Source organism: Culex pipiens, chromosome 3 (genome assembly GCF_016801865.2).
Source record: "Culex pipiens pallens isolate TS chromosome 3, TS_CPP_V2, whole genome shotgun sequence".
NCBI classification, from domain to species: domain Eukaryota; kingdom Metazoa; phylum Arthropoda; class Insecta; order Diptera; family Culicidae; genus Culex; species Culex pipiens.
Window position 1 is genome coordinate 47923382 of NC_068939.1, and position 17740 is coordinate 47941121.

The 17740-nt window shown below is 40.7% G+C and overlaps 1 protein-coding gene across 1 annotated transcript; it reads right to left on the reverse strand.

Annotated features, from left to right (window-relative positions):
- Nucleotides 1-240: 240 nt before the first annotated feature.
- LOC120412581 (citron Rho-interacting kinase) lies at nt 241-14401 on the reverse strand. The gene is made up of 6 exons (XM_039573091.2): nt 13951-14401; nt 13163-13260; nt 12953-13099; nt 10973-12828; nt 1750-4019; nt 241-1415 (listed from the first exon to the last, which is right to left on the reverse strand). The coding sequence occupies exons 1-6, from the start codon at nt 14171-14173 to the stop codon at nt 370-372; spliced, it is 5640 nt and encodes a 1879-aa protein (XP_039429025.1). The 5' UTR covers nt 14174-14401; the 3' UTR covers nt 241-369.
- Nucleotides 14402-17740: the final 3339 nt, after the last annotated feature.

Consider the following 17740-nt stretch of genomic DNA (forward strand, 5'->3'; position numbering starts at 1 on the left):
ATGCTTGCATACTCAAAATTCTCAAAAATGTTTAGATATTAATTTGACGGGCATTTGAAAAACCTATCAAAGTCACCCCGGGCTATCAAAGCCACCCCAGTTTACGGTACTGTTTTTTAACAACAAATTTGGACATTCGAGTTTCAATTCTCGCTATTGGGTGTATGGATTTTTTTCGACGGTACGGGAGAGTTGAAACTTATTTAAAATTTCGGATGAAATAAAATAAACAACGCAGCATTTTAATACTTCAAAGGGTAAAATATTTATTTAGAACAAACCAAACGTTGTAGTTAATGTTTCTTAAAACAGTTCTTTACAAAGTAACGTAAAATACCCTTCCTTCACTTCAATCACATCTAACTCCTCTCAAACGGCCTTTCCCAACCCGTCTAACGTTTCGTTGCTCTGCGTCACCGTGGTCGGATAGCTGGCCAGGCTGGACAGCGTCTCCATCGAGTTGCTAATCCCGTTGGGCGAAGTACTCTGCAGTGCCTTGTATCCGTCCAGCTTGATGATTTCCTGTTCCTTGGAACCGCGATACTCGCAGCTGACGTAGACACAGGTTCGCGCAAAGTCCTGGAATGCCAACAGGCGTGGCGCGTTCAGATTGATGAAGGCACGCCGTTCTTCGGCGGCTTCCTTGCGCTCCAGTTCCTTGGTGTACGATTTGCTAACGTACATCACCTGGACGCAATCGGAATGGGCAAGAAATAGGCACGAATCGCGGTACTTGAAGTCGGTTGGTTCCTGCATCCAGTTGATGTTGTCCGGTCGTGACCGGTTGCCGAACTCGTCCACGAAGATGCCGACCTCCTTGAAGCACAGCAAAAACTCCTGGCTGTTGATCTTGAACGCGGCCATCGGAGTGCACGAGCGAATGTCCCGTAGACTTGCGTCCGACATGTCCAGGAATTCCTCCGCTCCGAACGTGGTCAAGTCGATCTCGAAGAACTTGTCCGAACTGACGATGGCCGTGTGCTTGGTGAAAAGAACCGACGAAACCGGTCGCACCGTGTCGAGTCCACGCACCGGTTTGAACCGTCCCAGCGTGGTGTCGAACTTGAGGATCACTATGCGCGACGAAGTGGCCGCAATGGCAATCGCATCGGTAAGCTGCTGGCTGGGGATTTCGTCCATCATGCGCACCATGTGCCACCGCTCGCTGTGGGTTCGATTCGCAATGGACAGATCCAGCACGAACGTGTCCAGCTTGGGCGACAGACACGAACCGGCCAGGGCACGACTCTGCAGGTGCCGCAGATCGCACTGGTACAGATACTCACCGTCGTTGCCGATGATGATGGCCTTCGGGACCTGCTGCGAGATGCTGAAGGACTTTACCTTGGTGATGCCCTTGATCGGAACCAAATCGCTCGTGTCCACGTTGTACGAGTAGAGACCGTTTTCGCAACCTGGGAGGGATGAAAAAGAGAAAGTTATATTGTTATCTACATTTTAATACCTTCAAACAAAACGGGAAAAACAATTCTTAAAGGGCAGAAGAATCTTAGTTAGTTAGATCTTGTTCCTGGCTCGATAAATTAAGATCTAAGTGTTTAGATCCAGTGCAATAATTACCACACCATCACAAATCGTTAACATTCATCTTCCTGACCCGCATTTCACCGCGCATCAATCGATGCCAATTACTTAACATTCAATGACCCGCTAACCAACAATTTCCTGCTGTACACATCAGAGAACCATAACAAGCAAAAAAAAGCACTCAGTTTTTATCACACTTACCCAACAGCACCACACTCTCGCTCACGTCGTACACATCGTTGATGGTCAGCTTCGGCTCGACGCGCTTCGTCTTGAACAGCAGCTCACCTACGTACTGGTTCCCTTCCGACCCCTCCTCCGTCTCCTCCCCGTCATCGGTGATCGTCTTGTACTCCACGCTCACCCCGAATCCACCCGCCGTAGTCGCTCCCTCCTCGGCCGTACTCAGCTCGGACGGCGCCAAACTCGCCCGATCCTGCAGCGATTCCGTATCGCTAGTGCCGGCTCCCGCTCCCTGCTCGACCAGCTCGTTTGCGAGCGAGTCCAGATCGCCGTCGTGGCCGCGGCAATCTTCACCGGCCCCCGAGCGGCACTTGCGGTGGACGTTGCGCGCGCAAACCGTGCACTTCCAGTAGGGGTGACCGGCGAGGATGTGCCGATCGCAGACGCTGCACAGCTGGACGGGGTTCTTGGACGAGGGCGTCTCCAGCGTCATGTCGAAGACGTGGGGTTTGCCGGTTGGTTGGGGTTTTGGAGGTTCCGGTTGCTGCTGCGGCTGTTTGTTGTGAGGTTTTTGGGGAGATCGGCTGGAGCGACGTTTCTCCTTGACGATTTCGTTTTCCTCGTTATTGAGGGATTTGCGGATCGATCCTTGCATCGTGATCATGTCGGTTTTGGCGCGCAGGAGTTGTTCTTTGAGTTGGTTGGTTCGCTGGCGTTCTTTCTGGAGCTCGTCCTGGAGCTTCTTGTAGCTGGTGGTGTTTTCCACGATGATTGGGTTCGGCGGGGGGACGTTCTCCTTGCGGTCGTGTCCGCTGGTGCCGAAGATCTTGTCCGCGAGGGTTTTCTTCTTTTTGTGGGCACTTTCTTCGACGCGCGATTGCAGGTAGTCGATGAGTTTCTTGTGCTGGGCCAGCGTCGCTTCCGACTTGATGTCCCGCTCGGAGTAGAACGTTTTCTGCTCGGTGAGCACCGATTTGACGTGGTCGAGTTCGTGGTTGAGCTGGTTGATGTGGTTCTTGTAGTCCTTGATGTCGTTGTTTTGCTTGGTAATGTGTTCCTTTGCTAGGAAGAGATCGGTGAGGATTTTGGAGTTTTCCTCCTTCAGGATGTGATGCTCGTGCTCGTAGTTGGACACGACTTTCTGCAAGTTGGAAGTGTCGAGATTCAGCATTTCGATGCGTTCCTGCACCTCGAATAAGCTTGTTGTCTTCTCGATCAGTTCCCGCTGTTGATCAACCATCTGTTTCTGGAGATCTTCAAACTTGTTCCGCAGCTCGTCGTACTCCCCGAGCAACTGCGAAGACTTGGATTCGCTGAGCGTTTTGGACGTCCGCTCATGGTGCAACTCCTGACGCAGCTTCGACACTTCCCCATCCTTTTCCTTCAGCTGCTTGAACAACCCGTCGATCTTCTCCTGGCTCTCCTTATTCTTCCTCTGCTCCTTCTCCAGCAGAATCTCCAGCTCCGTCAGCTGAGTCTCCGTAATGCTGCAAGCTCCCTTCAACATGTTGAAGTTCTTCGTAACAGCCGCCAACTTCTGCTCGAGCTCCTTGTTCGCTTCCAGCGCATCGTTCAGCTCCTCCTGGCACTCGCCCAACTCCCGCTCCAATCTCGCACTCTCCGAGCTCATGCTTCTCGCACTCTCATTCGCCTGGTTCGCCTTCGCCTTAGCTTCCTCCAACCGCTCCTCCAAACTCACCAACTTGGTCGTCGACGCAATCAGCTCGGCCTTCTCCGCCAACCTTCCCCTATCGGCGGTTTCCCTCGTGTACCGCTCCCGTCTCAGTTCATCCTTCAGCTGCTGAATGTCCACCTTCAAATCCTCAATCTGCTTCTCCCTCCCCGCCAACGTCTCCAGCGTCTGCTTCGCCCGGAACTCCACCTCTTCCTTTTCCTTCCTCACCCTAACCGTCCGCTCGTCCGCCTGCTCCACTCTCCGTCCCAAAATCGACGCGTCCAACTTGGCCCGCTCCAGCTCCTTCTCAACCTTCCACAGTGCCAAATTGGCCGTCCGCGCCGACTGCTTGTCCAGTATCGACTGCTCCCGGATGGCGCTCAGCTTGTCCTCGAGCCGCTCGTTCTGGCGCTCCAACAGCTGCGACGTCGTGCCACCACTTCCACTGGTTCTAGTCCCGCCACCACTAACCCGAACACTGGTCGTCGCGGTCGTCGCAGTCGTCGTCGTTGACGGGCCACCTGACGCCTTGAACTGATCGATGATCTTCTCGAGCCGAGCGACCACCTGCTCCAACCCGTCCGCCCGTTTGCGCTGCAGATCTTCGCTTTCTCTGTGGAGGAGGTAAAAATCTCGTTATTCATCTTTTTTTTTTTGCATTCAAGTTGATGAGGCGAATTGAAGTGTGAGTGTGTGATACACTTTCGATTTGTTTCCAATTGAATAATGCAACTGGCGTGTGGCTTTTTTGGGGGGCGTCTAACGCTTCTTTGCGCCATATGTGGGTCTCGCGCAGAGGCCGTTCGTTGCAAGCTGCAATTACCATACACAGATATGTGCGAAACACTTTAAGAGGCGATTATAAAATAGCAGCAGCAGAGTAGTGCCGAAAAATATGAGGGGGAAATGAGAAATGAAGCGTTGTGTTGTGTACGCGCTTTTTTTTAGCGTGTTGTTGGAGTTGCTGTTTTGTCAGGTACAATTTCATTCAACGTTTTGCGGTTATTTTGTGCTAGAATGGTTTATAGGGTGGTTGTTTAAAAAAACATTTGTAAAATTATCAGAATACCAAAAAAATGAAAAAAATTAATTGTTAATTAGTTGTTTTTCAGAATTCATTGTATAAACTTATTTTTGGCATTTTAATCATAAGATGTTTCATTTTCCTTACAAATTTTGAATTTTAGACCAAAATACGTAAATATTTAGGATAATAATATTATCCTAAATATTAATATTTCATTAATATTTTGCAATTTTTTTTTGCCCTCAAAAAACCAAAATAAATTAAAAAAAAACAATCAAAAGATTGTAAAAATTAAAAAAAAACAAAACAAAATACTTTTTAAATTATAATTATGTAATTATAAATTATTTTTTAAAATTATTTTTATTAAAGGTTTGAATCGATCGTTTTGGTTTTTCAAAGAAAGTTATAATTATATGTTCAATTTAGTTTCGGAAACTTTTTATTGGAGGTCAAATATTACTAAAATATGTATGTAAAAGTCTCTTAAGAAATATTCATAAGAAATACGATGCACATCTACCTATTTTCAGCTTCTGAAGAAATATAATATAAAATCGAAAAAAATCTAAAAGTTATATTTCTAGAGTTTTTTTTAATGGGTCCTATAAACATATGAAAGACAATAGCTTATAGGACCTTTCCAAATAAAAAAAAACACTAGATTTGTCCAACAAGGTTTACCGACGAGTGCTAAAAAAATCAACCCTTAGAGAATACCACGAAAAGTACCATAATTAACAGTACTAAATTAATTTGGGAACAGAAAAGTTCTACTTTTCAGCAATTGTTTAGGAAAACAATACTTTTTGAAACTGTCTTGGTTTTTGAGTTGACCACACATACGGACGCCAACCTTACGCGGGAAAGCAAAAGTTTCAGTAAATGATTTTTGTATTTTTTTAGGTGAGTTGCTTCATCCTGCATTTTTCGTGAGTCTTTTTGTAAAATCTTAGGCTATTTTCACAAAAATTTTGAACGAAAAAAAAAAAACGCGGGCTCACCTTCAAATTTGACTTTTAAACTTAAAAATCAAAAATCTCATAGAGGTGGAGTGTTTTTTTCTTTCAGTGTTTTTTTTCAGTAAGCCCGTCAAATTTCCTACAAGTTTGTCTTTGATATATTTTTGATACGATGCAACGGCTTCGAGATACAGCAATATTCAAATTACGAAATACAAAAATATTTAAAACACTTACGCCCTTCTCAAATGTCATTATCGAGTGAAACTGGCTCCATATACACAAAAATGGCTTATATAGGCGTAGGATAACATGTCTCCAAAGTTTCATTGAAATCGGAGAGGGTCGAGAAAAAAAGTACCTTAAAAAAAATCCTGTTTTGGGCTGGAAAAATCAAATTCAAAATGATTTTTGAAATTGCAAGAAATGTTGTTTACAATTATTCGTTGCAAAACTCGATTTTTTCAGCACTCGTCGCATTTATCTAAAATTTCGTCCAACTAGACAGCAAACATAACATTAAATTTAAAGTGTAAAATTTCTCAGGTCGTCGTTTCTTCGGAAACTATATTTTATTAAAATAAAAAATAAGTTCCTTAAATTAAAATCGTTAAACCTTAAACATTTCAAAATAAATTCGTTATATTTTTAATTGCAGATGGTTCTAAAATTCTTAAAATATTTTTTTTAAATCAATAAAATCATTAGAAAATTCAAATTGGCCCCAAAAACTTCATAATTTTTATGAAAATATAAGTCTAGTCAACTGAAAACTATTTAATGTGCATTTTTACTCGGAAATGCGTTTTTCTCAATTAAATACTTTTAAATTATTGAATTGCCCATTATTTCTCCATCAAAATTGAATAAAGGTTAATTTAAAAATGCTCCAAAGAAAACATAAATAATAAATTTCAAAAATCTCGGGCATGCACTTACTATCAATAATTAAATAAATACAAACAATAATATGTATTTTTTAAACCACCCTAGCGCACACACATTGAAACCCCTGCGCGATGGCGACCACACACCAACTCTCCCAAGACACGTAAAAAAAAGAGATCATCAAAATTGTCGATCAGCTGCGCGAGCACGCGTCTTTTTGCCCGCATACATATTCGCCCGATAGGATCTCCGTTATAGAATCGCGCAAAAAAAAAAAACGAGTGCAAAATAGAGCGATAGAGAAACAAAAAAAGACCAAAATATTTCACACGTTTTTTCCCCACCGGCTAACAACACACACAATAACTTACTTAGAGGCTATTATACGGTAGTGCGGTTAAACGCCGCGAACGACCAACACTTTTGAGCACTGTGTAATAAAGTGATCAGCGTCACACTAAACTACACACATTCACACCTTCCCAGATTATCAAGCGATCGATCGCTCGAAATCGGGCATAATTGTCGTGTCGTTATTGCTGATGGTTTGAGTATCTGTCCGGTAATAGCTATAGCTTCTCTAGCAACTGCGACTGCTAATGACATGCAAGCAGTGCACAAATTATAATTTTTATAATCACTCAAACGCTCGAAACGGTTTTTGCTCATTGCGAATCATTCGATAATTGGACGTATTTTACACGCAATGGCCCGTAAAAACTATAACAGGTGACTATAAACGCAGCTAAAAAAAAAGGTGTGAACATTAAGAGCTGATTGAGTTATGACACGTAGGTTAAAAATAATTCGGTGAAGTTGCAGCATGTTGTTTTTTTTTTATTTCATAATTTCTTGGAAATATTGTTAGTACAGTCATCCCACATATTCGGAACACCCACAAATTCGGAACACTTTTGTGGTAATTTGTCAATAGAATGTAAAATGCATTTTTTTTTGCCGACCCTGCTATTTTTAGGGCCTTTAATTGGACATTCTCTTGCTATTTCACTAGTAAAATTAACACTTTTTCAACAAAAACTGCGTTTCAAGACTATTTTATCCAGAGCACCAAAACACTGCCTCCAAATTGCCTGTTCCATGATTGTGGGATGTTATTGTGTCTCCCACAATTGTGAAACACCTGAATTTAACTGATATTTTTATAAAAAAGTTATCAGACCATTCATAAAACATTACTATGCATGAGTTTTATTGGTTTCAGAGTGTGAAGTCATTATTTTGTAAAAAAATCTGTACTCCTGGAGAGAAAAAAAAAATTGTTTACGTCGTAAGAAAAAAGTGTTCCGAATTTGTGGATTTCATGGGTCAATGTTTTTCTTCAAAAACTTGATATAAAACGTAAAAATGTACAGCCGGTCTATACATCAATCGAAAGATCGCAAGAAAAGCTTCCACATGAAGGTAAAAGCAAATCATTATGTTCAATTATCGATTTTATATGATTTGTTGAACATTGGCCGATCTGTAAACTGTTCCGAATATGAGGGATGACTGTACGGTTAGGCCGTTGCATATATTTTTTAAAATGTATGTTAGTTTTAGTCCATCCAAAACTGTTTTTAAGTAGAAAAATCAGGTTGAATATTTGAAAAATAAATTGAATTCCTATGACACCGCGGTTTACGGACCTTCACAAATGTCATTCTCGAATGCAACCGGCTCCACGTACACAAAAATAGCTTATATCTCTGGTTAGATCAATACGTCGTTAGAGCCAATGGGACCTCCGACACCTTTTTTTTTGCTTGCTAGGATTCCTATCCAGTAAGCATAAGAGAGCACAGAGGCATAGATTTGCTTATTGGACCTTATCAAATTCAATTCAATTCGGTTTTATTAGTGAATAATCAAGATACAATACGTTGTTTTACAGTTCGTAACAGAGTTTTGGAGTTCCTTTTAGCTGTGTGTTGCATCATAATCCATTTTGGAACAGTTATTTCTTTAACTAAGGCACTAACAAGACCTAATGAAAGTCCTGGAATCTCGGTTTGCATTTACCTTGACTTGCAGGTGCTCAAGACCGGTTGACAATTGCGGTGTAGATAAAGCTTGACTATTTTGAACTGCCTGACAGCCTTAATTCGGCGGCAACCTTGTTTGTTTTGAAAAGTCCCCGAAAATTTACCCAAAAACTTTGACTTTTTATTACTAAAATTTTAGTTCCCAAAATAAGTTTTTTTTTTCGAATATTTTTAATATGTTTTAGTCAACTAAAAACTGTGCAAAATTTGGTACCAAAATTATGATTTTTTGCAATAAAAAAGATGTTGGAAAATAATAACGTCATACAAAGTTTTAAAATTAATTGAGGTGTGTTTGTGTAGTCCAATTCAATAACCACTGGCTGGCAGCGAAATTATAGAAAAGTATAGTTTGAATCACACTTGGATTATGATTTACAAAATTCGTAACTCATGTACAAGATTTTGCACCATCTTAACTCATAGCAAAAAAGATGTAGGGTATTTGTTCCTATTTTGGGCCTACAAAGCCGAGCTCACTTTTAATTTAATGTCTTCTCAAAGGCTGCTAGAGGCAGCCTTGCTTATATTACATGAATAAGATGGTTTTTAATGCTAATACTCGTACTTAATCAAATTTTTGATAGAAATATTTTATATCACCCCGAGAGACTAAAACATTTTTTGTCCCTATTTTGGGGATATTGCTCCTAGGATACGATCTTTGTGCCTATTTTCGGCCTACCTTCTGATTGGTTGAAATCTCGAAGCACGTGGCGAACTTTTTTTACGTTATTGTGATGTGTTAAGCCACAAATTTGGAGTTTAAAAAAAAAATGCACACCCAAAAAGCAAAAACTGAAAATTTGGTAGTGTGTGTGAACTTCGTGTAAAAGGGGTGTCAAACTAAAAAGTGACCCCGTTCGTTTGACAACAGTTGGTGTCAGTGCTGAAAATGTCAGGAGTCTTGACGCGAAAATCAGCGACGCTGACACGAATTTTTCAGATCCAGTCACTGAACCGCAAAACCGTGACATAAACAAACCCGGCGCAGTCATGAGTGCCCTAGTTCATTGAGCAGCTGCAATGCGAGGCAGTAGTCGACCAACGCTCATTCGACGTTGCACGCACACACATAAAGAAACAAGTTTTTACACAAAAAGTTTGTATTTATACTTGGAAATGTATCTTTGAATATAAGTTATGGTTGTTTGAAGTGTTTTGCACAGTCTTGAACCATTCAATTCTTTAAAAAAAGTCAAAATAGTGTTTAAAGAGGATTTTACGAGTCAGTCATATGACACGAATTGAGTGAGTGTAGCTCATTTTTTCACGTCTCGCATTCTCCAGCAGCCGACCGGCACGAGTCAGGCGGCAGTGATTGAACGGACACAGTAGGCTTACAGTCACATGCTAGCAGTGAACTGACATTTTGGTTTGCTTCATGTGTACGCTGGGTTGGAAACTTTTTGCAGGCCTGGTTGGTGTCAAACCATCGGGGTTTGAGTGTAATTGAAAAAATATTGCACAGTAAAAACAATAATCCCGTAATATGCGAGAAAGACTGTAACGTGTGAAAAGCGCACACACACTTTCACAGTTTGGAGAAGTGTCAAATGTACCGTAAATATATCCATGCTCTCCGAGATGGACGAAGTAACTTTAATCAGTTATTTTATTGATTTGGTGGCAGTTTAGTGATTGTTTTTCAAACGGGATTGTGCAGCCCACCAATAAATACATATTACCTGTGGTTGGAGATCCAGGGGACGGTTCTCATTCGTATGCTGAGCGATGAACGCCGTAACGCTGAGTGTCAAGAAGCGGTAAGCAAAAGTCAAGCAAAACAATGTAAATGGGTTAAAGCCGAAGTGTAAACAAAGAGTCTGTCCTGCTCGTTCTTAAAATAATTCTTAATGTAAACATCCACTGACGTAAGCGGGACTGACTGATTGTTTACACTGCGGCTTTGGCCCATTTACATTGTTTTGCTTTAAGTGGTGAAAATTTTGGACCTAATGGGCAAGTAACAATTTGCCAAGAAAAAAGCTAAAAGTAATATATTTATTGCATTTTTTTCTAATTTAAGAGAAAAAAATGTGAATAATTTTTGCACACCAAAATGAAGATAATGACAGCACGAATCATTTTCAAGCGGCAGATTCCTGCCAGATTTAGTGAAATGCACTATTTCGTTGAATTAAGTTTGGTAGACCCAAAATAGGTACTAGACCTAAATAGGGACAAATACCCCATTATTTAATCTCAGCAATAAAAAGTAAATTTGAAAAGTCGGGATTTTTTTCCGCAAGCCTATTTTTTTGAAAAGTCTGAAAAGCTTAACAAAAATCCGTGCACCTAGCCAATTCTTGTGTCCACACAGATTACGAATGGCCCCTTTTATTTTTTGATAGGAAGAAGGAAACCATTCGCGCGACAACCACAAGGTTGTAGGACCCAGAAATTCCTGAAAATATTATTTCTAGTTGTGACTACTTACCTGCTCGGTCCAACGCGCACCTGATTCAGCGCAAAAACGATGCCACCTTTCCCCATGCCAGTCGCTTACTGGTCAATCGAAGAAATTTTTGCGCCATTAACAAATCACTGATTATTGGAATTTACAATTCTAATCCCTTTCTAATCAATACCAGCACACAATTGGAAACAAACCGCCCCGCAAATACCCCTCAACCCGACTTACCTCGCCCTCTGCAAATCGTTCCGCAGCTGATCCTCCGCCTGCGCCGTCGCCGGCAGGTCCTGAATGCTCGAGTGCGCACTCTTGAACTCGGGCTCGGCCACACTGAACAGCGAACTGCTGCGCTGGCTGCTGTTGGCACTGCTCGTGACACTTTGCTGCTCCTGCTGCAGTTTGTTGATTTCCTTCTTCAGGTCGCAGCACTTGCGCTGCATCTCCTCGCTCATCTTGTCCGACACCTGGCGGGCCTCCTCGAGCTGGATCGTCATGCGGCGCTTCAGGTTGTCGACGAACTTGGCGTTTTGCTGTTCGTTGTTCTTGGCGGTGTGCTCGTACTCTTGGATGCGGGAGCGCAGGACGCGGATTTCCTCCTCGTGGCGGTTGCGGAGTTCTTTTTCCGATTTCCACTTTTGGCGGTGCTCGGCGAGTTTGGTGTCGTAAGCGAGGACGAGTTGTTGGTGGTTGCGGTCGTACTCTTCCTTGTCGGCCATGAGTTGGTCTTTGGACTTTTTCAGGAGGGATTTGTAGTTTTCGACCATGGTTTGGAGCTGGGTGCATTCGTCGACCTTGGCGCGGAGTTCGTTGGTTTGGTTGCGGAACTTGTCGTTGAGGGCGCCGATTTCGGTGCGCCGTTCGGCGATTTGCTTTTCGTAGTTTTGGTCGGAGGTTTGCTTGGCCTTTTCCCACTTTTTGTAGGTTTGCTTGAGGAGGTCGGCGATCGTGGCGTCGTTTTTGAGGCGTTGCTCTTCTTCGATTTTGAGGCGGTTGCGCAGCGTTTTGATGTCGGTTTTGGCCGCGGCGAGTTCGGCGGTTTTGGTTTTGAGCAGTTCTTGGAGATTTTCCATTTCTTTCTTGGTGTCGCCGTAGATTTTGCTGTGCGCGTTTAGTGTGGCAAGTTTGCGGTCTCTCTCGAGGAGATCTCTTTGTAGGCGGTGGAGTTCTTCGTTATGTTCCTTGATTAGGCGGTCCTGCTCTTTGATCTTCTGGGAGAGTCGGGCCGAGGCCATGTGTTCGTCGGTGTCGCGATACTTTCCGGCGGGGTCGGATTCTTCGTACACGTAAGTGTAACCGAGAAAGGGTAAGTTCTGCCCGCTGAAGTCATTCACCTTGGAGATCGGGTACGTGGGTTTGCTTGAGAAGGCGTTCCGTTTGAGGGATTTGTCCACGTCCTCAAAGTTGGACGTGTCGTCTTCGCTGCTGACGGTTGGAATGAGCGGTGGAATGCGATAGCGCAGTTTGTCCCAGTTGACGTCGCTGAAGAACGGGTGGCGTTTGATTTCTGCGTATCCCATCCGGTTCGAGACCTTCGTCACGAGTCGATCAATCAGGTCTCGATAGTGTGAAGTCACGGACACGTGAGCTGGATATTCCAGCTTCTTGGTGAACCGACCCTCGCAGTGGGCCACGATCTTCGAGTAGGTGTCGTTTACGTTCTCATCGTGGAACGGCGTAGACTCGGTGACAAACTCGTACCCGATGATGCCCATCGACCAGAAATCGCACGTCACGTCGTGATTCCCACTCGTACGCGAAGTCGTCGACAACGTCTGCAGCAACTCCGGCGCAATATAGTCCGGCGTTCCCACCGGCGTCATGCTCGTCACGCTTCCATCCTTGTTGATCGCCGTTGCATTCCCGAAATCGGCCAACTTCAGGTGACCGAACCGATCCAGCAGGATGTTCTCCGGCTTAATGTCCCGATGGACATACCCAATACTGTGCAACGCGTGCAGCGCCTCCGTCAACTCGGCCATATAAAACTGGGCCAACTCCTCGTCAAACACGCCGGTGCGAATCATCAGACTCAGCAAGTCACCCCCCGGAAGGTACTCCATCACCAGGTACAGACATTCTTGGTCCTGCGAGAAGAAAAACAAAGAAACAACCTTCTTAGCACACATCTGCCCGGCCCAGCTGCCATCGCTTTCCCCCTTTGCATAGTAAACAAGATAAATCCTGTTCGTCGTCCCCTCGCCAACTCACCTGAAACGCGTACTGTAGCGAGGTCAGCCAGTCGGAGCGCCGCGAAGCCATTATGTCGCGCTCCTCGCGGATCTGGGTCGCCGTCACGATCGACTTGCGCATCGTCTTCATCGCGTACACCTCGCCGGTGTGGCGTTCCGATACGAGCTGGGAAGGATTTGAAATAACGTTGTTTTACAAATATTTTGAAGAGCGAACGGAAGGACATACGTGGACTTCTCCGAAGTAGCCCTTGCCAATCAGGTTCTTGACGTCAAAGTCGGCGACGTTGACGCGGAGCGTGCGGGTCTCCTTGATGATGGGACGATCTGTGTCGGGAAGATGACGATAAGACGGATATAGCATATTTTAAAATAATTAACATTGACATAGCTTTCAACTTGATTTACATCTAACTACACAGAAAAGAATAATTCTTAATGTTACATCATTAATGAAGAAACACTTTTGCACGTCATCGATTGAAATTTAAATGCGATTTGATGTAAATTTGCAACAAATCATACGGAAAACAATGATTTTACGCGGGATAGTAGGGCAGCGAATGACCAAGAAAGTTAAAGCTGAATTTACAACAACTACGGATACAGACGATTAAATTGAATCATAAGTTTACATCAACCGAGTTTACATGTGATTCATAATATCCATGTTGAGTAAATTTACATTTTTTTCTGTGTAGGCTCCAATGTTACTCATGTATTTAGACGGTCTCTTTAGGATTAATTACATCCTTAACCGGATAGAAAGTTGTAAACTAACAGACAAATAAACAACCAATTACAATTAATTCGAAGTGCATTTTAGTAAGTATTTTGTACCTCAATCAAACTAAAATGTGTTTAGACAGCGTTTTAGCTTTAATTATCATTATAGATTTTGTAAAATGTAGCAGGTTATTATTAACCCTTTAGTTTCTTATAACAACAAATAGGTAGTTATATTTTAATAAAAACTAATAATTATTATTCAAAATTTCATATAAGTAAGTAACTCACACTTGGTGACAAAGTCGGCCACATTCTTGTCCTTCTTCTTGATGACGTCCTTGCTGCACTCGTCGTACAGCACCAGCAGCGAGTCCAGCAGGCCCTCCCGCGAGACGGCCGTCTCCAGCGGGATATCGAACCCGTCCGAACCATCCGGCAGCGTAGCGCCCTGGCCAAGGATCAGGCTGTTGAGACGCGCCGTGCGCGCGCTAATCTGTTTACTACTGTTCATCTTGGTCTTCTTGTTTTCGTTGTTCGTTCACAGCAAAAAATAAATCCACAAAATCCCGTAACTTATTCACTTCCCCACGCACTTATTTTAACATTTTGCACTTCGCGGCGAGACACTATCGTTTAATTTGATGAATCAAGCTGAAATAAGCGACATTTTAACACTAATTCCAAGCTTGTTTATTTCCGCTGAACATTTTGCTTGCCGCCGAATGGATTTGAAAACCGTTGTAAACTGCAGTGCTGCCAGGCGACCGGCGAGTTCGCGGTCGGTAGTTGAACTTTTGTTGGTAGACTGGCAAAGTCGATGAACAAGTTGTTGAACGAGGGGAGCCTCGATGGATGTGTTATGTGTAAAGTTTTACTTAAATTTAGAAAATTGATGATTTTTGCCTTCCTCACCTCACTGAGGCTAGGCTATAAAATCACTCGAAAAATGACTTCTTAAATACACCTCCTAGATATACCTTCACGTATACCTATCGACTCAGAATCAAATTCTGAACAAATGTCTGTGGGGATGTGTGTAGACATGATTTTTTTTCACACGATTTTCTCAGAACTGGCTGAACCGATTTTGGCCGGAACCGCCTTATTCTGTTCGTTTTGGGGTCCCCTAAGACCCTATTAAATGCTATTCTGTTTAGTGAAGTACTTTTAAAGTTATGCCATGAAAAAGTTTTTTTGTAGCTACAAAAAAAGGGTGATTTTTGCATAACCTCAAAGGCCGGGTCTTTTTGTTACGCGCGAGAGTCGCGCAGCATGCGTAGGGATTTTGGTCTGACCACGCGGGGGATTGGCAGCCCTTGCATGCGCATCGCCTGGTTGCCACATTGCTTAAGCAGTGTCTGCGTCTATTCTGGAAAAAGTCTGTATTAATTATGTTGCTGAATACATCATCTTGTCTCGATAAAGATTCACACGAACTTTTTACTCATAGGACATTGTTTACTAAGACTAGGGGGACAGCATGCAATTCCATCGTGCACTTAATGTTGGCATATCAGCACCTTTAAATTCAATTACAGCCCCCCCCCTAGAGATCCTAAATAGGGAGACTGGTCGAAGTGAATTTGACGTACCCAAACAGACACGAGTTTGACGTATCCAAACGAGCATTTGCCTTTACGCCCAGCAAAACTTATCAGTGTTGCCAAGCTCAAAACATACGTTGCCAGATCAATTTAGCCAGCTTAGACCAGTCTCCCTATTTAGGGTCTCTACCCTAAATAGGGTAGAGACCCCTTTATTTTGGTGAGTTGGTAAAAAAAGAATTGAAATTGATGTTCTGGTAAAAACAATAATTATAAAAAAAATTAAATGAAAAAAAAAATTATTAATTAAATGAAATTCAGAATCTTTGAAGTTTTAGAATTGTTACAATTTTCAAATTTATTATTTTTTTAGAATTTTTAAAAGTGTTAGTATCTTTAGTAATTTTATAATTTTTAGTAAATTGATAATCTTAATAAAAGTTTAGAATTTTTAAAAATTTCAAAATATGTAAAGCCTTTGAAATTTTAAATTTTTTAAGATTTTTTACAATTTTTAGAAAATTTTGAAATGTTTATAATTTTTAAAATTTTAAAAATCTTCAGAATTTTTAGAATTTTAGAAATTTTTGATTTATTTTTTAATTTTTAGAATTTTAATTTTGTTAGAATTTTAAGAATTTTTATAACTTTTATGGTTTTTAGAATTTCTAGAATTTTTAGAATTTTTAGAATTTTTAGAATTTTTACATTTTTTAGAATTTTTAGAATTCTTAGAATTTTTAGAATTTTTAGAATTTTTAGAATTTTTAGAATATTTAGAATTTTTAGAATTTTTAGAATTCTTAGAATTTTTAGAATTTTTAGAATTTTTAGAATTTTTAGAATTTTTAGAATTTTTAGAATTTTTAGAATTTTTAGAATTTTTAGAATTTTTAGAATTTTTAGAATCTTTAGAATTTTTAGAATTTTTAGAATTTTTAGAATTTTTAGAATTTTTAGAATTTTTAGAATTTTTAGAATTTTTAGAATTTTTAGAATTTTTAGAATTTTTAGAATTTTTAGAATTTTTAGAATTTTTAGAATTTTTAGAATTTTTAGAATTTTTAGAATTTTTAGAATTTTTAGAATTTTTAGAATTTTTAGAATTTTTAGAATTTTTAGAATTTTTAGAATTTTTAGAATTTTTAGAACTTTTAGAATTTTTAGAATTTTTAGAATTTTTAGAATTTTTAGAATTTTTAGAATTTTTAGAATTTTTAGAATTTTTAGAATTTTTAAAATTTTTAGATTTTTTAAGAATTTTTAGAATTTTTAGAATTTTTAGAATTTTTAGAATTTTTAGAATTTTTAGAATTTTTAGAATTTTTAGAATTTTTAGAATTTTTTAAAATTTTACAAATTTTAGAACTTTCAGAATTTTTAGAACTTTTAGAATCTTTAGAATTTTTTGAATTTCTAAAATTTATTTTTTTCGATTTTTTTGGTCTTATAGATTTTTATTTAATTTCTGGCATTCTTAGAATATATTAAGTTTTTGTTTTTTTTTAAGTAGTTTAATTATTAAGGAATTTTGAATTAGCTGTTTTTTTAATATCGGAATTTTTAGATGTGATTTATTGAAAAAAATATAATCATTTATCTGAGAAAAATTTTTTAAACAAAATAAAGTAAATGGGTTTACAATGGCCCTCTTAGAACAATCTGTCAAGTAGGATGCTTTCTGCCAACAAGGACCGCAAAGTTATTTTTTTATTATTGAATTAAAAATCCCAAAAATCCATTTTAGATCCTTTGCGGTCGTACAAAGGGTCATTGTATTGTCCGTTTCTTTCGAAGGTACACGCCGCGCGGCATTTCAGAACGTGTCATAAACATTGTTGCCAGCGATTTTCTGCACTTTTAGTGCAATAAAAAACATACCTGGCAGCTATGGCGAGCGATTCGAAGAAGAAGATAAACAAACAGCGCGCATTTGCCGAAAGTGCGGGGCGTTGTTTCGAGGCTGGTATGCCGCGTGTCTTTTTCGAGAATACGCGCAATACTCAAGGCAAGCGGAGAGGATGTCGAGCCGCTGTTAGTGCGAGCCACCTCCATAAGCTTGCGGTTGTGAGAGCAGAAAGGAAAACTCGAGATATAGCGTGAAAAATGAGACAGAAGATTATCTCCGTTCGACTCAGTCTATGGATCAACTATGGTTCCTTTAGAACCCACTGGGATTTTGGCTTGAGCCTCGACTCGATTCAGGCTGTGTCGTGCATGAACCAGATCGACTCGAGGCTCAAGCCAAAATTCTCAGTGGGAATGAGCTGTCAAGTAGGGACCTTTTCTGTCAAAAAAGGACGCGAAATTTTTTTTTAAATTGATTCAAAAATCCATTTCAAATCTTTTGCTGTCGTACAAAGGGTCATTGTACTCAGAAAAAATAGCTTTATCGTTGTGAAAAATAATAACAAAATTTTAAGCTTAATTCACTTAATTGGGTCCTAAAATGAAGCTTAGATTGCTGATATTATTGTTTACAGCGGTAAAGCTTATTTTTCTGAGTAAAATGCCCCTTTGTACGACCACAAAGA

Coding starts and splice junctions, on each gene's coding strand:
- LOC120412581 (XM_039573091.2), bottom strand. CDS start 14,173: ATGAACAGTAGTAAACAGATTAGCGCGCGCACGGCGCGTCTCAACAGC. Junction 13,261..13,950: donor GGCCGACTTTGTCACCAAGT/GTGAGTTACTTA, acceptor TTCCCGACACAG/ATCGTCCCATCATCAAGGAG. Junction 12,829..12,952: donor CGCTACAGTACGCGTTTCAG/GTGAGTTGGCGA, acceptor TTCTTCTCGCAG/GACCAAGAATGTCTGTACCT.